Source organism: Bos indicus x Bos taurus, chromosome 23 (genome assembly GCF_003369695.1).
Source record: "Bos indicus x Bos taurus breed Angus x Brahman F1 hybrid chromosome 23, Bos_hybrid_MaternalHap_v2.0, whole genome shotgun sequence".
NCBI lineage: Eukaryota > Metazoa > Chordata > Mammalia > Artiodactyla > Bovidae > Bos > Bos indicus x Bos taurus.
Genome location: NC_040098.1, coordinates 52,250,050 through 52,267,023, shown reverse-complemented (window position 1 = coordinate 52,267,023; position 16,974 = coordinate 52,250,050). Strand labels below are relative to the sequence as shown.

Sequence of the window (16,974 nt, the reverse complement as noted above, 5' to 3'; positions counted from 1 at the left end):
GAGGAAATCAGCTAAGCTCCTGTGGTCTCTGTTCGCACAGCCCGGCCACTCTGGGGTGCTAACCAGACGCACCAGGACATGCATGTACGGAAAGCATGGTGGACTTTCTGAACCAATTACAAAGGCATTCTGGAGAAAGGAGAGGACTGGCTCATTTAATGCTAAAATGACAGGGGAAGCCCTCATATACACAAGTCTACAAAGCGCCCGCATCTCCCCACCATTCCACCTATGACTCCAGAGGTGATAAACCATCTACCAAACACCACCACAGAGGAAACGTCCTGATCCAGAGGAAGCTGAGTAACAGAGCGCTCATCCAAAACATTCTGTTTTGTCTGGAGACAGCAAGAAGCCTAGAGATAAATTACAACGTGAAGATGGATAGGCTGCCTCAATCCAGGATAAAGTCTTCACTCCTGGAGTGGCAGTTACTGCTTCTCCAGAGGAGAGGGGACAGGCCCTCAAGGCACAGCATGCCGGAGACACCTTTTCAGATGGAAAATACATTCAGAATCACTTAGAAAAATAACTCTGTTCTCACCAAAAGACAAGACCCTGACACCTTCACACAACCCAGAGCTTAAGCGTGGATATAGAACAGAATCATCAGAACCTAAGAAAGGAAACAAGAACCTTCCGCGACAGTACAGACGGGTACAGAAGTATCCTTGCTGGTGGGCCGGTTGCCGTCCTCCAGAGTTAACGTCGGAGAAAAATGTGCTGTGAGGGTTTAATTTTGGCATCAATAATGAGACTGGGCTTTCTACTTGCTTCTCTTGCCATGTTCTACCCTTGGTTTCATTGATCTAGTCTATAATTTCTTCCTTAAACTGGCAGAGAGTATAAAACAGGCATCTAGTTTCCATTTCGCCCCAAGCTGGGGGTGTGGAGAAACAGCAACCACCTCAAATACTTTCTGAAGCCAGAATGCCAGGTTTACTGATGAAACAGCCAAAAATGCTGATACAGTTTCTGTTCTCTTTAGTTTGGGGGTGGGGGCTGTTTTAACTTGGAATTAGTTGCTTGTATTTCCAAGCTCCACTAATTACCCTGATTAAACATGTATCTAAAAGGATTCATACCATCCCTGGCTTCGAATCTCACTCAGACACAGCAGCAGAAACTGGAGTCAAGCAGACTGCCAGAACTCTGGGGGTAGTTCCTTAGGTTCCAGAAAGACCCTGCTCTAAGGAGAGGTAGACAGACCCCCGGAGAATCTGCCTGAATCAATGGAAGGAAGTCAGCATGAGCTACGTGTGTCACAACACTGCGGGAACAAGAGTCCAAACAGAGTTTTTCTCCCAATGATTTTTACTACTCACAAGAAACGTTAATTCCATTAATTCTGACATATTGGCACCCAAAAATACTATTTTCTCAGCCAGTAATATCATCACTACCAAAAATTAATATTAAAAGTTTTATTGACTTAATTTTCCAACATTTGAACAAAAGACTTCATTCACAATGCGAGTTAAGGTAGCAGAAAATACATCCAAGTGGGGTTTGTGACTGTAAGATCAATCCCAAAGAAACGAATACTCTTATTCTAATGTCATCAGTAAGATTTAATACACTGTTCACTAACAGAGAATATACTTTTAAAAAATGTATCAGCATTTCTGTTGGGATTCTTAATAACCAAACTAGCGTGAAGAATTAAATTCGAGGACTAGAACTAGCAGTTAGTGCTGTATCAGGACCGCCGCTCATCTGCCTCGTTGCGGTGCAGAGACCAACACAACGGTGTAAAGCAATTTCCCCCCAATTAACAGTGAATTTAAAAGTAATTTAAAAAACAGATTAAAAGACACAGAATAAAAAAAAAAAAGAAGCAAAAGTAAAATGCAGAACTCAGGGCAGAGCAGAGAAAGCACGCTACGCCGGACGGCTCACCTTGACGTGGCTCTGGGCTCCGAGGTTGTAGATCTCGGTGGGCTTCACCTCGTTGATGATCTTCACGAGGCAGGTGCTGTCGGTGAGGTCACCGTAGTGCAGCTTCATGTCTGCAGAATTGAAACACACACCGTGAGCGGGAAGGGAACAGTAATGTGCATTCTGAACACCTGAACCTAGACTGGCTCTGGGGTGGCGTCCGTGACTGCCACCTGAAAAGAGACTAAGCAGCAGAGCTCACACTTGCTGCCACGTCTACAGAGGACCTGTGAAAACTCCGACGAGCCTGCCGCAGAAACAGAATCACCACAGGGTTACACGATTAATGTAGCTTATGGCGCCCAGGTGACGGTAAGACATGCCACAAAAGAATGGATTCAAAGAAAATCTGGAAATAAAATGTACACTCTCCAAAGAAATCTGTAACGTACTGGTAGTGGTGAGGATGGCTCTATTCAGAAACTTTTCTCCAGTCCTTCATAAACAGTCCTGAAGCCACTGTGGAATGCCTGACATGGGCCACGGCTGATCAAAAGACATCTAAAGTGTTCTGATCCCAAATCTCAGCCAATCCCCACACAGACTTCCCTGCTGTAACAGGTGACACAGGCCAGTGGGCAGCCTACTAACTTGATATTTTCATTACTTTTACATTTTGGTCTACAGCTAAATACAGTGGCAGTACCTTTCTGCATTTTGCACAAAACGATGGTAATTTGCAGGGAGGCTTCACTGAAAAACCTAAGTATTAAAGGTGGAAAGACAACCAGCAGGTCATCTTCCTGATGACATCACTGCCTGTGCGATGGACCCGAGCCTTCCAATATTCAGGGCCTTGAAGTGAGTAGAGGCTCCTGGACGGTCTCTGCTGGCGGGAAGTACCCATGTCCTCGTCCTGCCTACGTCTCCTAGGTGTTGCGGGCCGCGACAGAGTCAACCTCTCTCTGCCTCCACCGGCAAAACGGACTCCTTCATGACCTCAGGAACTGCTGCCGGGGTCAGAGGGGAAAACCGGGATGTCAGCCTGCAAGTGCGTCACCAAAAACAACACACAACGGCAGAGGCTGACAACTGCCTGTAAAGACATTTACATATATTTTTGACTGCCGTCTGCTTTTGGACCTGTACTCCCTGATAGTTTTTAATATTAATGTACAAAGACTGCTTGACTTGATTAAATTAGACCAAACGTGCAAAGCAGAGGTTGGCTCTGTGTGGAGCTGATCTGGCTCCAGGGCACGGGGACACCTGGAGAAGGAGATCAAAGGCTGGCCTGCTGAGGGCTCTCAGGCAGCGTCACCTGCCAGGCCCCTGGGCACAGCCTCAGCACGATGACTCCACGGCCCAGGGCCGCAGGCAGGCAGGGAAAGGCTTCAGAGTGTGCAGACAGCAGTCAGGGCAGGTAACTCAGGGGTAAGTAACTGGGGTGTGATGGGCTTTGAAGAGAATGACACTTGAAAATGCCTTATCATAATACAGGAAGTTACACAGAAAGAGAGTTTAGAGACAGAAAATGGCTTACTTCCTTCAATGTGAGCCTGGGGGTTCTTATACAGATGCTCGATTCGGCCAGTATTGAACGAACTGGATCGCCGTACAATTCCATGGACCTGCATTTTTATCATGTGGAAGGAAAAGGATAAATTATAAATCAGCAATGAAGACTGATTAGAAATTCAGCGGTTATTCTGCTAACATTCAGCTTTTCCAAACAACATGTAACTGTGATACACAGACGTTATTTTGAATTAGTAGAAATAATTCGACACTTGCTCTTCTCCAGCCCCTGGCCGCCACCTGCAGGCACCTCCCTCCATCCCTTCCCTGTGTTTTCACTGCCAATCTCAACCCAAGTATTTAGATAGTAACACAACTTCACAGTGAGAGCTTAGTTGTAGATACTCAAGTGTCTCCTTTTCCAAACTCACACACACACACTTAGTCCTGCCACTGACAAAACTCTCTTCCATTTGGAACTGAAGACAGGCCCTGTGCGGCCGCATCCATCGCAAGCCTGGCCCGTCTCGCAGACTGGGACACAAGGTCAGGGCTCTATGCCTCCCGCCCAGCCCGGCCCCCCCGAGCTCTGCAGCAGGCACTGGGTGTCTAAAGAAACACGTCTCTCCATCCATGAGAGAACTGGGGAGCAGCTGCTATTATGCAGTCATGTGGAAAAGCTAAGGTGAAGTAGTTCAGGGCAGGGACAAGACTGAGGTCCTATGAGATTTAAGACATGAAGGAAACTCAAAGGAAGGGAGGATTTTTTTCTTTCAATCTTTATCTTTGACTTAACCATGACAAGTGTGAAGGGGAAAAAAAGTAGTTGGAACCAGAACGCATACCTGTCCGACACTGAAGAAAAGACTATTTGTGTCAGACACATTAGAGAAATTGTTCAAGACCTGCTCTCACTTCCTCCTCCGTGTTGCCAATGCTAATACCAGCTTATGTCACCGGCTGCCCACGTTCCAGTTCTCCTGGTGGCAGTTTTAATCCTTCTCTTATTTTAGAAGAGTTCCTCCTACGTTGGGTAGTTTCATTTGCAGCTGAATACACTTCTATATTTTAACTCAATCGTTTTCTGTCTATTTTGAACAAAAATTAATCCTTGGCATGACTCAAATATTCCTAGTGGGGGGGGTGGGGAGTTATAAGCACATAAGACTTTCTTTCAAAGAGAAAGAAATGTCATCGTCATTCTACGTGGCATACATGAGAAACTGGCTTCCGCAAAGGGTACAACACATCCACAATTAATAATTCTGCTGGTCAGATGCTTCATCCAAAGACCTAAAACCACATTATTTCCCAAAAGAGCTAAAACCAGAACAAGTTTGTAAACATGAGAATATTTTAAGACAGGACCATCACAAACTTGGTTGCCATTTCGGGAAGCCAAGAGTAAAATATAGGAAACATTACATTGAGATTTGGGTATACAAACCCCTTACTTAAGGGCTTCTCAGGTGGGGTTAGTGGTAAAGAACCTGCCTGCCAATGCAGAAGACATAAGAGATGCAGGTTCGATTCCTGGGTTGGGAAGATCCCCTGGAGGAGGGCATGGAAACCCACTCCAGTATTCTTGCCTAAGGAATCCTATGGACAGAGGAGCCTGGTGGGCTACAGTACATGGGGCTGCAAAGAATCAGACATGACTGAAGTGACCTAGTACACACACACACATACACACACACACACACACACACACCCATTACTTAATTTAAAAGTAGAGAAAATTCTTACACTAAACTTTGAATTAACTCAACCTCATAGTCTCCAGTTTTTCAAGTTGCTAATGACAAAGTTCAGCTACTCTATAAATTTAATAAACTTTAATAAAAACCAAGTTCACATGTATACTTATACATATCAAAACTGGTATTTACTACCAAAGTTACTTCTGAAATACAGAGATCTCAGATGTAAGTTGAGCTTTATTTAACAGGATAGAGGGAAATTTTTAAGTTCTAAAAACAGATAATTTAGTTTTGACAATGAAAAACTATAAATAATATGATTTAGTCTTTTTCTCTTGAAGGCTGGTCTCTGGATAAGTCACATATCCCAACAGCCCAAAGCAAAGAGAAATGCTATATACATACACATTTTATATCAACATGAAGTGAAAGTGAAAGTCGCTCAGTTGTGTCTGACTCTTTGTGACCCCAGGGACTATACAGTCCATGCAATTCTCCAGGCCAGAATACTGGAGTGAGTAGCCTAACCCTTCTCCAGCAGATCTTCCTGACCCAGGAATTGAACCGGGGTCTCCTGCATTGCAGGCGGATTCTTTACCAGCTGAGCCACCAGGGAAGGCCTTTGTATCAACATAAAGGACTGTTACAAATAGTCAACGACATTGATGGACCCAGTATGAAATCAGACAATTACACGAAGTCACAGCAAGTAAAGAATTTAGGACTTTACTGCCACACTCACAACCAAAAGCATTAAGCACTAGTTTGGGGCCTTTAAAAAAAAAAAAATTTGTGTTTTAATTTCCCCTCACTCCCAACTCTTGGTATGTGTATATAGGGGAAGAAAGACTGCCAAATGTTTAATCCATGACAGCAGGTATTATTCTAAGAACTAATGAAAGCTGAGTCTGTCTCCTTCTGAGACAGGTGAAATGCAAACTTTAAGACAAGCCAAAATGTGTGCACGTTGGATAATCTAGTTAAGAATTTGAGATTAGCAGCTTTTTCTTACAGAAGGGATGTATTTAATAGGTAGGATTTTCTGTTTGTTTTTATAAGGATCTTTGGAGAAAAAGAAATGAGCGAGGAAACCAAAGTGAAGAGATGAATGAGCTAACTTCGAATAAATTTAACCAAAATTATTATTAAATTACAGAAGTTGGAAAACAAAATTTCTGAAAATCTGAGGGTGTTAAATGGAAGTGAGCATTTCTGAAAAGTAACAGTGATGAAAATGAAAATTTCAAGTTCTCACAATGTCAGAACAAAGCCAGTTTGACTTCAAAACCAAGAGTCAGATTAGGCTGTATAACACAGAAATGCTGATTAACTGATCACAGTCGATTGACTGACCACAGTGAAGAAAACAGAAAGCCATCACCACCGGATTTTTAAATTCTCCACGTCGCGGTTTCTCCTGGAGTCAAGAGTCCTCCAGAGGCTGCTTGAGGCACGTGCCTCTGAGAAGCCGGATGACGGGTTTCCGTCAACGGCCAGCACGCACGGGCCGTACCCGCGCACGCACGAGCGGCAGCCTGCACGCACGGGCCGTACCTGCGCACGCACGAGCGGCGGCCACTACGCACGGGCCGTGACCGCGCACGCACGGGCGGCGGCCACTACGCACGGGCCGTGACCGCGCACGCACGGGCGGCGGCCACTACGCACGGGCCGCACCTGTGCACGCACGGGCGGCGGCCTGCACGCGCGGGCCGTGACCGCGCACGCACGGGCAGAGGCCGGCACATATACAGGCAGTAACCGCGCTCACACGGGCCATGCCCGCGCACAGACTGTCCTGTGTGAGTGAAAGCACAGCACCCTCACAGCCCCTCTGACCGTGACTCCCATCCACAGGCCAGGGTGCTGCCGAGACCACGCAGCCAGCACGTTGGCCTATGGAGGGGAAACGTGGCCATCAGGCCAACAGCCAGCGTTGCAGAGTGAAAGCCACAGAAAGCTTGGTCTGTTTGCACGGAGGCCTCGAGGATTTTCAGCAACTCAGAAGGAAGGACCCACAGCTGAGGAACCGACGATCGGGAGCAGACAGCCCCCAGGGCCTGCACAGCCCACGCCAGCTCTTCTCTCTCTCAGGCAGGGACACCGCGCTCACCTGTCCTCTGTTTATATTCTGAGTCCCTGTGCCCCTGTCACCGAGTGGAGCAACATAGGTTGTCCACATACTCCCAAATACAGCTTTTAAAGGGTTTGACCGTGTCCTTCATTTTTCTGGTTTCTCTCTGTATTTTTGCACAAATAGGTACAAAAGCATATTGTTGGCTTATCTGCTAACGACGATACCAGGAAGGCAGCTGAAACCAGAGGTACCTTCACAGGAAGCTTCCCTCCTCTGCTTTCCTTTTCCCTCGTGATGAAAAGAAGCAGGTGCAGGGCTAGGCCTGGGCAACATCACACACCCACCCTTCCCTGGTGCGAGTGACAGGCGGGACTAAGGGCCTCCTGCAAAGTCTGCATCCCTCGGCTGGTCAGCACCGAGCTGCACCCCCTGCCTCTCCTATGAGGGTCAGCCCCTGGGGTCCCCGGGGTCCTCTGCACTGTTGCCCACATGCATCTCACCTGCTCCTCACCATGATCTGGGGGACACGGGTACGCAGTTCCTAAGTCTCCGAGAGGCCGTGGAGCTGGCAAAGGATAAGGACACAGTCCTGCGTGGGGGTGGCCAAGGGCTGCCTCGGAAGCACCCTGCCTGCTCACCCCCTGCTCCAAGTTGGCTGGCACACTACAACGGGGCAAATTGCCCTCTGCACTTTAACAGTGTGTAGAATTAAATCCATAAAGGTTAAAGGGAGATTTTCTACAAAACCTGAGAATTATTGGCTTTTCTCATCACAAGATGACACCTGCAGACATTCTGTAAATAATGAACACAGGCTAGACCTCTCTTTATGACCACTCAGTGTGCATGTGTGTGTGTGTGTGTGTGTGTGTGTGTGTGTGTGTGTGTCTGCGTGCTCACTCGTGTCTGACTCTGTGCGACCCCATGGACTGTAGCCTGCCAGGCTCCCCTGTCCATGGGATTCTCCAGGCAAGAATACTGGAGTGGGCCTGTTCCAAGGGGCTTGCCATTTCCTTCTCTAATGATATCATATATAACATAACTCTAAAGTGCTCTGCTTTGCAGAATACATATTGATCACCCAATTATTACAGGAATCCATGTATATGAACATGTGTGTATATTTCTATAATTACATTTTACCTATCTTGATGGCATTACAAGATGTAGAACTAGTTATTATTTGATAAGGGCACAGAAGGTTTAATCATACCTGCTCCTATTAAAGTCTAAGAGTCAAAGTTCTCAAAAATTATGAGTTACAGTAAAAAAAACCAAAGACTACATTCCTTGTCTTCCAGTCCTGCTGGTGCTCAGCTGCCAGACCCCTTGCTGCTGCTTCTCCGCTGGTCCCTGTGCACATGTTTAAGCAGCACACCTGCCACTGGAGAAATGTGGCACCCCATGGTATTCAGCAAACACTGCCGCATCAGGAGGAACATGCGGGCCGCTGCTCGGGGTTCTGTTCACTGCAGAGCACAAGTCTCTAGAGAGGCGCGTATCCAAACACCGTTCTTAAAAAGGGTAAGGTGCACACACAGAGCTACACCCATTTCATACATAAAACTCTCGTTTGCACTGGGGAAAGCAGTACACTTGGAAGGAGGAGAAAAAGCAGGAAAGGAAGATGAGGGCAAGGGCAGCAAACGCAGCTGCTGCACCGGCCGCCCCGACCCACCGGCCAAGGGCTGGAAAGCCAGCGTCCTGAGGTCAGCTCTGCCGCTCAGGCTGGAGGGCAGTGTAGGTGTTACTGCTCGGCGCAAATCAAGGGACTTCACTGGCAGCGGGACTTTTTCGTGTAGCCACGACCTCATAAAGTCACCCGAGAAGGGCACGGTGGCTGCTGGTTTATCTGAGAATGTGGGGAGCATGCAGAGCCAGGAGCAGGGAGGGGGGCCGCCCGCGTTCGCCAGCAGATAAACTGCACAATGGGCTGGCGCGGGGACAGGCCCGGGGGCTCATTCCGCCCCTGCCTCCTTATCAGAGTTTCCGTGGAAAACACGCACAGAGGAAGCAGAGGAAGCAGGAGGCCGCACAGGCCGCGGGATTCCACCGGCTCAGGGACTCACCTCGTAGCCCTTCTCCAGCAGGAACTCGGCCAGGTAGGAGCCGTCCTGGAAGACAAGGAAGAGGGACAACGTCAGACCACCGCAGCCACGACCGAGGCTTGAGAACAGCCTTTCAGGGGCTCTGTGGGCGTAAACAAGGCCCACAGCAACCGACAGGAAAAACGGTTCAGACGACACCCGACGTGAGCGCCGCGCACTGCTCTGCTGTCCTCCTTTCCACAGGCGGGAGCTCATCTGAGCCCACAGGGGGACGAGGCAGGGGGCGCTGGCATCACCACCCGCACAGGGAGAGTGCTGAGGTCCAGGGACCCTGGGGGCAACGGGCAGAACGTGAGGCTTCAGAGGCTGGTGGATCTGGTTCAGGTTTGGCACTTGTAAGCCGTGTGAAAACACAGAACGTGTGGGCCTCGCAGAAGGCTTTGGTGCTGCTGGGACATAAAACAGGACCCTGACAACATCGGGGGTGGGGGTCACTGGGGGAGGGATGAGACAGGAGCTGCAGGGGCTGGGGAGAGTGCAGGGCGAGGACGGGGAGGGGGCCGAGAATACGGGGTGCTGACATCCCTGGGAAAAGCCAGCACGTGGAGAAGAGGCCCTCCAGGCTTCGAACCCAAGGGTCCGGAAAGTCACGAGAAAGCGTTTAGGGGTTTTGAGGTGGGGTGGAGGTGGGGGCAGTGACGTGATCAGGTCTGTATCATCCCTGCAGGCACACATGAATGGATCACAACAGAAGGAGCGCACTTATTTTACATAGAATATTAAGAGCTTCATTTGTATGCACCTTAAGTCATGCTTTCTCTACGATCAAGGTGTTGGACTAAACACAGAGATTCGCAACTTGTTTTTTATTTTTTTTAATTTTATTTATTTAGGCTGTGAGGGGCCTCCGTTGCTGCCAGGCCCTTCTCTAGCTGTGACAGGCGGGGGCCCTTGTCCAGTTGCACTGTGGGCCTTCTCCTTGTGGCATCTTCTCTCGTTGAGGCTCCTGAGCTCCAGAGCTCAGGCTCAGTAGCTGTGCTGCACAGGCTAAGCTGCTCCACGGCACGTGGGATCTTCCCAGATCAGGATCGAACCCATGTCTCCTGCGTGGGCAGGCAGATTCTTCACCACTGACCCAGCATGGAATCCCCTCCCAACTTATTTTCTAAAATTCTTTTATAAATGCCTAAGTAAGGATAGGGGTCTGTGTATTTTATGTGCCAATTTCAGGGAAAGAAGGTACAAGAGTCATCTAACCGAAGCACTAACAAGCCGCACGGCACAAAATCACAGTTCCAGAGACAGCGATGGTGCAGACCACCCCAGCCCCGCCAGGGTGACCAGGCGCTGCACAGCCAGCCCGTAGCTGCGTTTCTGCTCCCAGCCCAGGCAGGCCCCTCACCCATCCAGGCTTCACAACTGCTGGGGCTCTGTGCGCAAATCTGGTTGGGAGCACTTGGGTTTTCTTTGGTTTCCTAAGTTTGAAAAAATCTTAAAATATCCTTTTGAGCTTCAAAGGTAGACACTCCAGGAATAAGAAAAATGAAGTGGGCTTTATTCCTATCATTGCTGGACTCAAAAGCTGGGACTGGAGACACCCTGCGGGTCCTGGAAATGGCGCAGTTGCCTCGAGGGCGTTCACGCTTTAGCGCAGAAGTCAGGACGGACTCAGGCAGGACCGCTGGGCAAGGGTACCAGGGACACGTTTTGTGGTTCATTGAAACATGCAGCAAGTTTTCTTCTGACTCCTTGACATAAATACTCCTGTATATAGACTCATGTGGAGAAGAAGAGAGATGGTCTGGCATATTCCTTTTCCTCTCCCTCTCATGATATACACACGGCTGCTTGGTTTCACACACCCAACATGCAAAGTAAATCAGACAAGACTGCTGAACAATGCGCACTCCGACAAGCCAGGCTGATCGACAGGACCCCAAAGCCTTATCAATCAACCAATCAATCAGAAAATAGCCTAGCAGAGAAGCATCTATGACCGCACCGCAGCCGGTCAGACCGCCCTGGAGAGACGTGTCTTCTTGTCTGTGCTGTCGCCACTCTGAAGTGCTCCACACTACGCTTTGCACACTTTTTGTGTCTCTTGGAATAAAAAGTTAAAATGCACTGTACTTCACCACAGTTGCCCAGAATGTTTTAAAAAGGAAAAAAGGCAGCGGTGAGACCCTGGGGGAGGGGCGAGCTGTGATTATCCGGACGCTGATGCGACGCAGGCCTGCCGGGACTGGACGCTGTCAATAGGTCTTGTTCTTCTCACCGGGCCCTCCTCAGACTTTCCAGCCGCCTGGAACATTCTGCACCAGCGGTGGCACCCGCTTCCTCCCCACTTCCTTGCCAGGCCTCCCGAGCGATAGGGCCAGCAACACAGTGTGGGAACGGAGCTGCAGGGCCCCAGGCCCCGGCCTCCCCCAGCCCCCGACCCTGCGCCGAAGCCCCTCCAGCAGGACGGGTGGAAGACTGACCCGTCACGCCCCCGGGGCCGCAGCCAGCGCCGCAACCGGACACCCGACTCTGCAAATCCGAGGGGCTAAGGGACTAAGAGCCCAGCTCACTCACCACAAGCACACTGACTCTGGGACAGGTTCCAGCCTGGGCTCAGTCCTCGTCACAGAAATGTTTTCACTGGAGAGCTGACACTCCAACTGTGACTCTTTCCATCTGACTTTGCACACATCTATTAAAAGAATCTCCTTTCCATATTAAAGGCCATACAGCTTGAAGCAAGCACTGCGGCTTTGACGTTTTCAAAACACAGAAGTATTTTCTATCTTATTCTCGCAGGAACACCCCTGGAGCGCAAGCAGCCACTTGGCCTGTGAGCTACGGAGGCAGCTGGAGGTCAGCTGCCCACCTGGTCCCCACCGTGAGAAGGGAGGCAGGACTAGAGCCCGGGGCTCCCACCACTGTCACCCAGAAAACACGGTCCACCCCTGGGACCCACCAGCCCATGTCAAAACCCAACACGGCAATAAAAACTCCAAAATGGATTCATTGGTAAATCAAATTGCTTTTGTTGCTTTGCCATCATGACAGGGCAATGGTGCTTCTTGTTTTACCCAAGCGACCCAAACGCAGAGGTCCCATAACTTCAGGACCACCTGGAGCTCAGAGGACTGGGCAGGACACAGGGCCTCAGGTGGGCACCAGAGCCTCTGGGGAAGTGCCACAGGGCTGTCTGGAGGTGGACTTGGGTTGGTAGTGGATGTTCTTTCTGGGCTGTAAAGCCCAGGAGCCAGAGCCACTGGCTAGAATCCAAAACAGGCAGATTTCGGTGCCTGGGGCCGCAGCTATGTCCCTGAGTAGTTCTGTCCTTCACCTCCATGGATTGTTCCAGATATAAACCCATAAAATTCACAGCAACTCTAGAAGTTAACTGAATCGTATTTTGATTGTAGGATAAAAATTATCTAAAATTTCACATCTATGAAAAGCTGAAGGAAGTGGAGGAAGGTCCCCCATTCTCCTGATGTCCAAAGAAGGCTGAAATAGCCCTGAAGACCCTCATGCCCACCCACGACCACACACGAACGTGCCTGGACATCCACCTTCCCACAGAGAGGAGGGGCCATTTCTCCTCTCTTTTCAAACATGGACCCTCGTCTAGCCCAGAGGATGAATGAAGACAGTGCTGTCTCAGATGCAGCCTGAGCACCTGGCCGCTCTGAAATGCACCTGAATCAGACCATACATTTCTGCCAGGCATTGCAGGAAGCTTCTTCACACAGAGGAAGACAAGCGGAATTGGGTGAAGAACAGATCACTGATAAAATGAACTCCCTTGTTTACATCACCTGGAACACCAAGAAGTAAAACACCCCTCCTGCAAGAAAAGAGCCTCACCAACACTGCCTGCCATGTGCTTTAACTCTAGGTGTGCCGGTCGCTCTACAGCGAGTCTAGGCGTGCCGGTCGCTCTACAGCGAGTCTAGGTGTGCCGGTCGCTCTACAGCGAGTCTAGGTGTGCAAAGCACTCTACAGCAAGTCTAGATGTGCAAAGCACTCTACAGCAAGTCTAGGTGTGCCAGTCGCTCTACAGTGAGTCTAGGCGTGCCCGTCACTCTACATAGAGTCTATGTGTGCAAAGCACTCTACAGCAAGTCTAGATGTGCAAAGCACTCTACAGCAAGTCTAGGTGTGCCAGTCACTCTAAAACATGTCTAGATGTGCTAATCACTCTACAACAAGCATTTTCAGCTAACCGCAGTTACAATAGCAAAGTCATCTGTACCTCCAGCGACAGAAGCACAGACACCTCACAGGTGAACAGAAGACGCTGCTGTGAACAGGAACGAGAACTGCCCTTGGGAAAACAAGCTCTGGCAGTGTGAGAAATCCAGAGGCAGAATGTCCAGGGAAAGCATTTTCACCAGGCACATGGATGCAACACAAATCACTGGACAAAATCTCCGTCAAAAACAGATTTCAAAAGCCCAAAGGGATTAATTAATCCCACTGTCTCATTTCACAGATCAGGAAATGGAGACTGAAAACGCTAAATGTTCAGTGTCCAGTCGCACAGTTAGAAGTAGCAGAATGTTACAAAAAGGGGGGGGGGAAAGGAAAGAAAGAGAGAAAAGAAAAAAAAATAGATATCCAGAATCTCAGACCTCAGAATTTTCCACTAAAAGGTATTGTAAAAAGAACTAAAATGAAGATACTGGACTGATGCCTACAGCTGAGAAGCAGAGGGAAGAGCAAGAGCAAGACAGAGCCCACAAGGGTTGGGAGGGCAAATACAAACTGACAGATGGCTCAACAGGACTCAGGACACCGTCAGTACATAAAACATACAAATAATCCCACTCCTGCAGTCTTTAGAGTTGAAAATTATTTCCCCACAAAAGCTGAGGTCGCCAAAGGGCAGATTCTCACTCCATGATTTACCTCCTCATACAGAGAAGTGGGGGAGAAGGCCATGGCACCCCACTCCAGTACTCTTGCCTGGAAAATCCCATGGGCAGAGGAGCCTGGTAGGCTGCAGTCCATGGGGTTGCTAAGAGTTGGACACGACTGAACAACTTCACTTTCACTTTTCACCTTCCTGCATTGGAGAAGGAAATGGCAACCCACTCCAGTGTTCTTGCCTGGAGAATCCCAGGGACGGGGGAGCCTGGTGGGCTGCCGTCTATGGGGTCACAAAGAGTTGGACACGACTGAAGTGACTTAGCAGCAGCAGCAGCAGCAGAGAGAAGTGGTATCCCTGATGGCTCAGATGGTAAAGAATCTGCCTGACATGCAGGAGACCTGGGTTCAATCCCTGGGTGGGGAAGATCCCCTGGAGAAGGGAATGGCCTAGAGAACCCCATGGACAGAGGAGCCTGGTGGGCTACAGTCCATGGGGTCACAAAGGGTCGGACACGACTGTGCAACATTCATTTTCAGAGACAAGTGATCAGCGGTCGCTGCACAACCAAGAATGAGGAACACTCCTCTCTGACATGGGCCCTCTGCTGGGTAAGAGCCGCTGCACACACACCTCACAAAAGCACAATTCACGCATGCACGCCTCCCACGGACATGCCTGATACACATACGCCACACACACACACTGCACACCTCATACACACACGCATGCCACACGCCTCACACGCACATCACACATACAGTGGTAACACTGGCTCTGCTGGTGATCCAGGGCCTCCCAGGAAACCATGATGAGCTGGAAGTCCAGTTCAGTCGCTCAGTCGTGTCCGACTCTCTGCGACCCCATGAAGCGCAGCACACCACGCCTCCCTGTCCATCACCAACTCCCGGAGTTCACTCAGACTCATGTCCATCAAGTCGGTGATGCCATCCAGCCATCTCGTCCTCTGTCGTCCCCTTCTCCTCCTGCCCCCAATCCCTCCCAGCATCAGTCTTTTCCAATGAGTCAACTCTTCGCATGAGGTGGCCAAAGTATTGGAGTTTCAGCTTCAGCATCATTCCTTCCAAAGAACACCCAGGACCGATCTCCTTTAGAATGGACTGGTTGGATCTTCTTGCAGTCCAACAGACTCTCAAGAGTCTTCTCCAACACTACAGTTCAAAAGCATCAATTCTTCGGCACTCAGCTTTCTTCACAGTCCAACTCTCACATCCATATATGGCCACTGGAAAAACCATAGCCTTGACTATGGGCAGCCTTTCAGAAAGAGGCTGGACATCCCCCACCACTGTCAGCCTAACATCACTCCATCTTCAGTTCTTTCCCACAAGCATTCTCAAAATTTTGTAATGCTAATTTCAAATTAACATTCAGTTTCAAAAGATTCTAATATTAAGTCCTGTGTCTAATGGTAAACTTAATATAAAATATCATAGAGGAAAGAAATTATCTAAAAAGTTAATTTTAGAAAATATTTTATTTTCAGCTTGATAGGTTAAAAAATGATGTTTTTCTTTCCATTTTTTGATTAGGATAATATTAAGATTTACAAGGTTTTTGTGTTTATGACTGTGTGCCCTATTTCTTCCAGAAATTATTTATTCTTACCTTTAATATTTCTTATACATTTTTCTAGTAGGCTATATTTCCTCAATTAGTTTGTTTCTCTAAGCATCTAGAACATATATAAAACCTAATTTCTATCTCCAATAAAAGACACTCAAAAAATATTTGGAAATAGGTGAGCAGAGATTTTTAGTGGTAGAACGAACCCCCATGATAACTGGTTTAAAATTCATTCCTTTCAAACTGCAAATGATTATTGTAAACTCTTGGTTTAATGAGCAAAGAATGAAAACACAAAACCCTGAACCCCAGGAGCGTCAACACAACGCAGCACTCGGGCAGCACCTCGGACTCCAGAGGCTACAACATTTAGGGAAATGTTGTAAGAAAAGTGGGCTTAGAGGGAAGAGATGCTAATAAGGCACAGAAGGATCACTTCTAATCACACGGTTAGAAGAAGGACAACTCACGCAGGGCAGCACAGCCCCAGAACTCCGTACAAAGCCCCAGAAGCACGTCTAGAAGCACTCAGCACACACGTGCCTGGGTGGGTGTAACACCTGTGTGATGCATGGATGCATCCCGTGGGAGCTGGCTGCCCACCTCCTGCCCACCTCCCCTCCCGTTTAAAACATAAGCCCCTTCGGTCTGAACCCTGTGCCTTCTCTGTCTCCCGTCGTGAAGCTCGTGCTGAACTTCCTGCCCTACCCAGGGAAGCAGAGGTTCCCCATGCGCCCTGGTGTGACTGCAGGTAACAGCGACAGCGGTGCCAGCGGCAGGCAGGAGCACTGCTCAGCACGCGGCTACGCGGCCGTGCTCCCGGTGCTGCACGGCCACTAGCTTTATGTCTTCACAACAACCTGTGCAGTTGACAGTTGACACTGGTATTATATCCATTTTACAGGTGAGCAAACTGAAGCGAACTGAGATCCCGCCACGTGCAGGAGAGCCCAGCTAGAAAGCAGAGAAAGGATCACACTGCAGAGACTTGTGACAAATGACGTGTGTGGCACCAGCTTCACTAAATAGGGTCAATCCCTCGGCAAGGACGGGCCCACAGATATTGGGACATAAAATCCGGTCTCTACAGAACTTGTTAACAAAGCAAAGTGTCACAGACTAGTGAATATCAAACCCTCACCAGGCCATGGGTGTCAGGGGACAGAGGACAGAGAGGAAACCAGGGCCTCAGTCCCTCGCTCCAGTCCTGAGAGTATCTGGGAAGCCAGGCACTTCCCGCGCGAGATAGGACCAGACGCCCACGCCACGTGGACGGTGAGCCAGGGAAGCTGCACAGCTGTCACA

At 49.1% G+C, this 16,974-nt stretch overlaps 1 protein-coding gene across 2 annotated transcripts in view; it reads right to left on the bottom strand.

The window, feature by feature from the left end:
- Nucleotides 1-16,974, bottom strand: part of GMDS (GDP-mannose 4,6-dehydratase) — a 436,237-nt gene that overhangs the window by 336,608 nt on the left and 82,655 nt on the right. For both annotated transcript variants that reach the window (XM_027523951.1, XM_027523952.1), the window contains exons 2-4: nucleotides 9,243-9,287; nucleotides 3,422-3,509; nucleotides 1,900-2,009 (exon numbers count right to left, since the gene is read on the bottom strand). In XM_027523951.1, coding sequence (XP_027379752.1) covers nucleotides 1,900-2,009; nucleotides 3,422-3,509; nucleotides 9,243-9,287 — 243 coding nt within the window. The remainder of the gene's footprint in view (nucleotides 1-1,899; nucleotides 2,010-3,421; nucleotides 3,510-9,242; nucleotides 9,288-16,974) is intronic.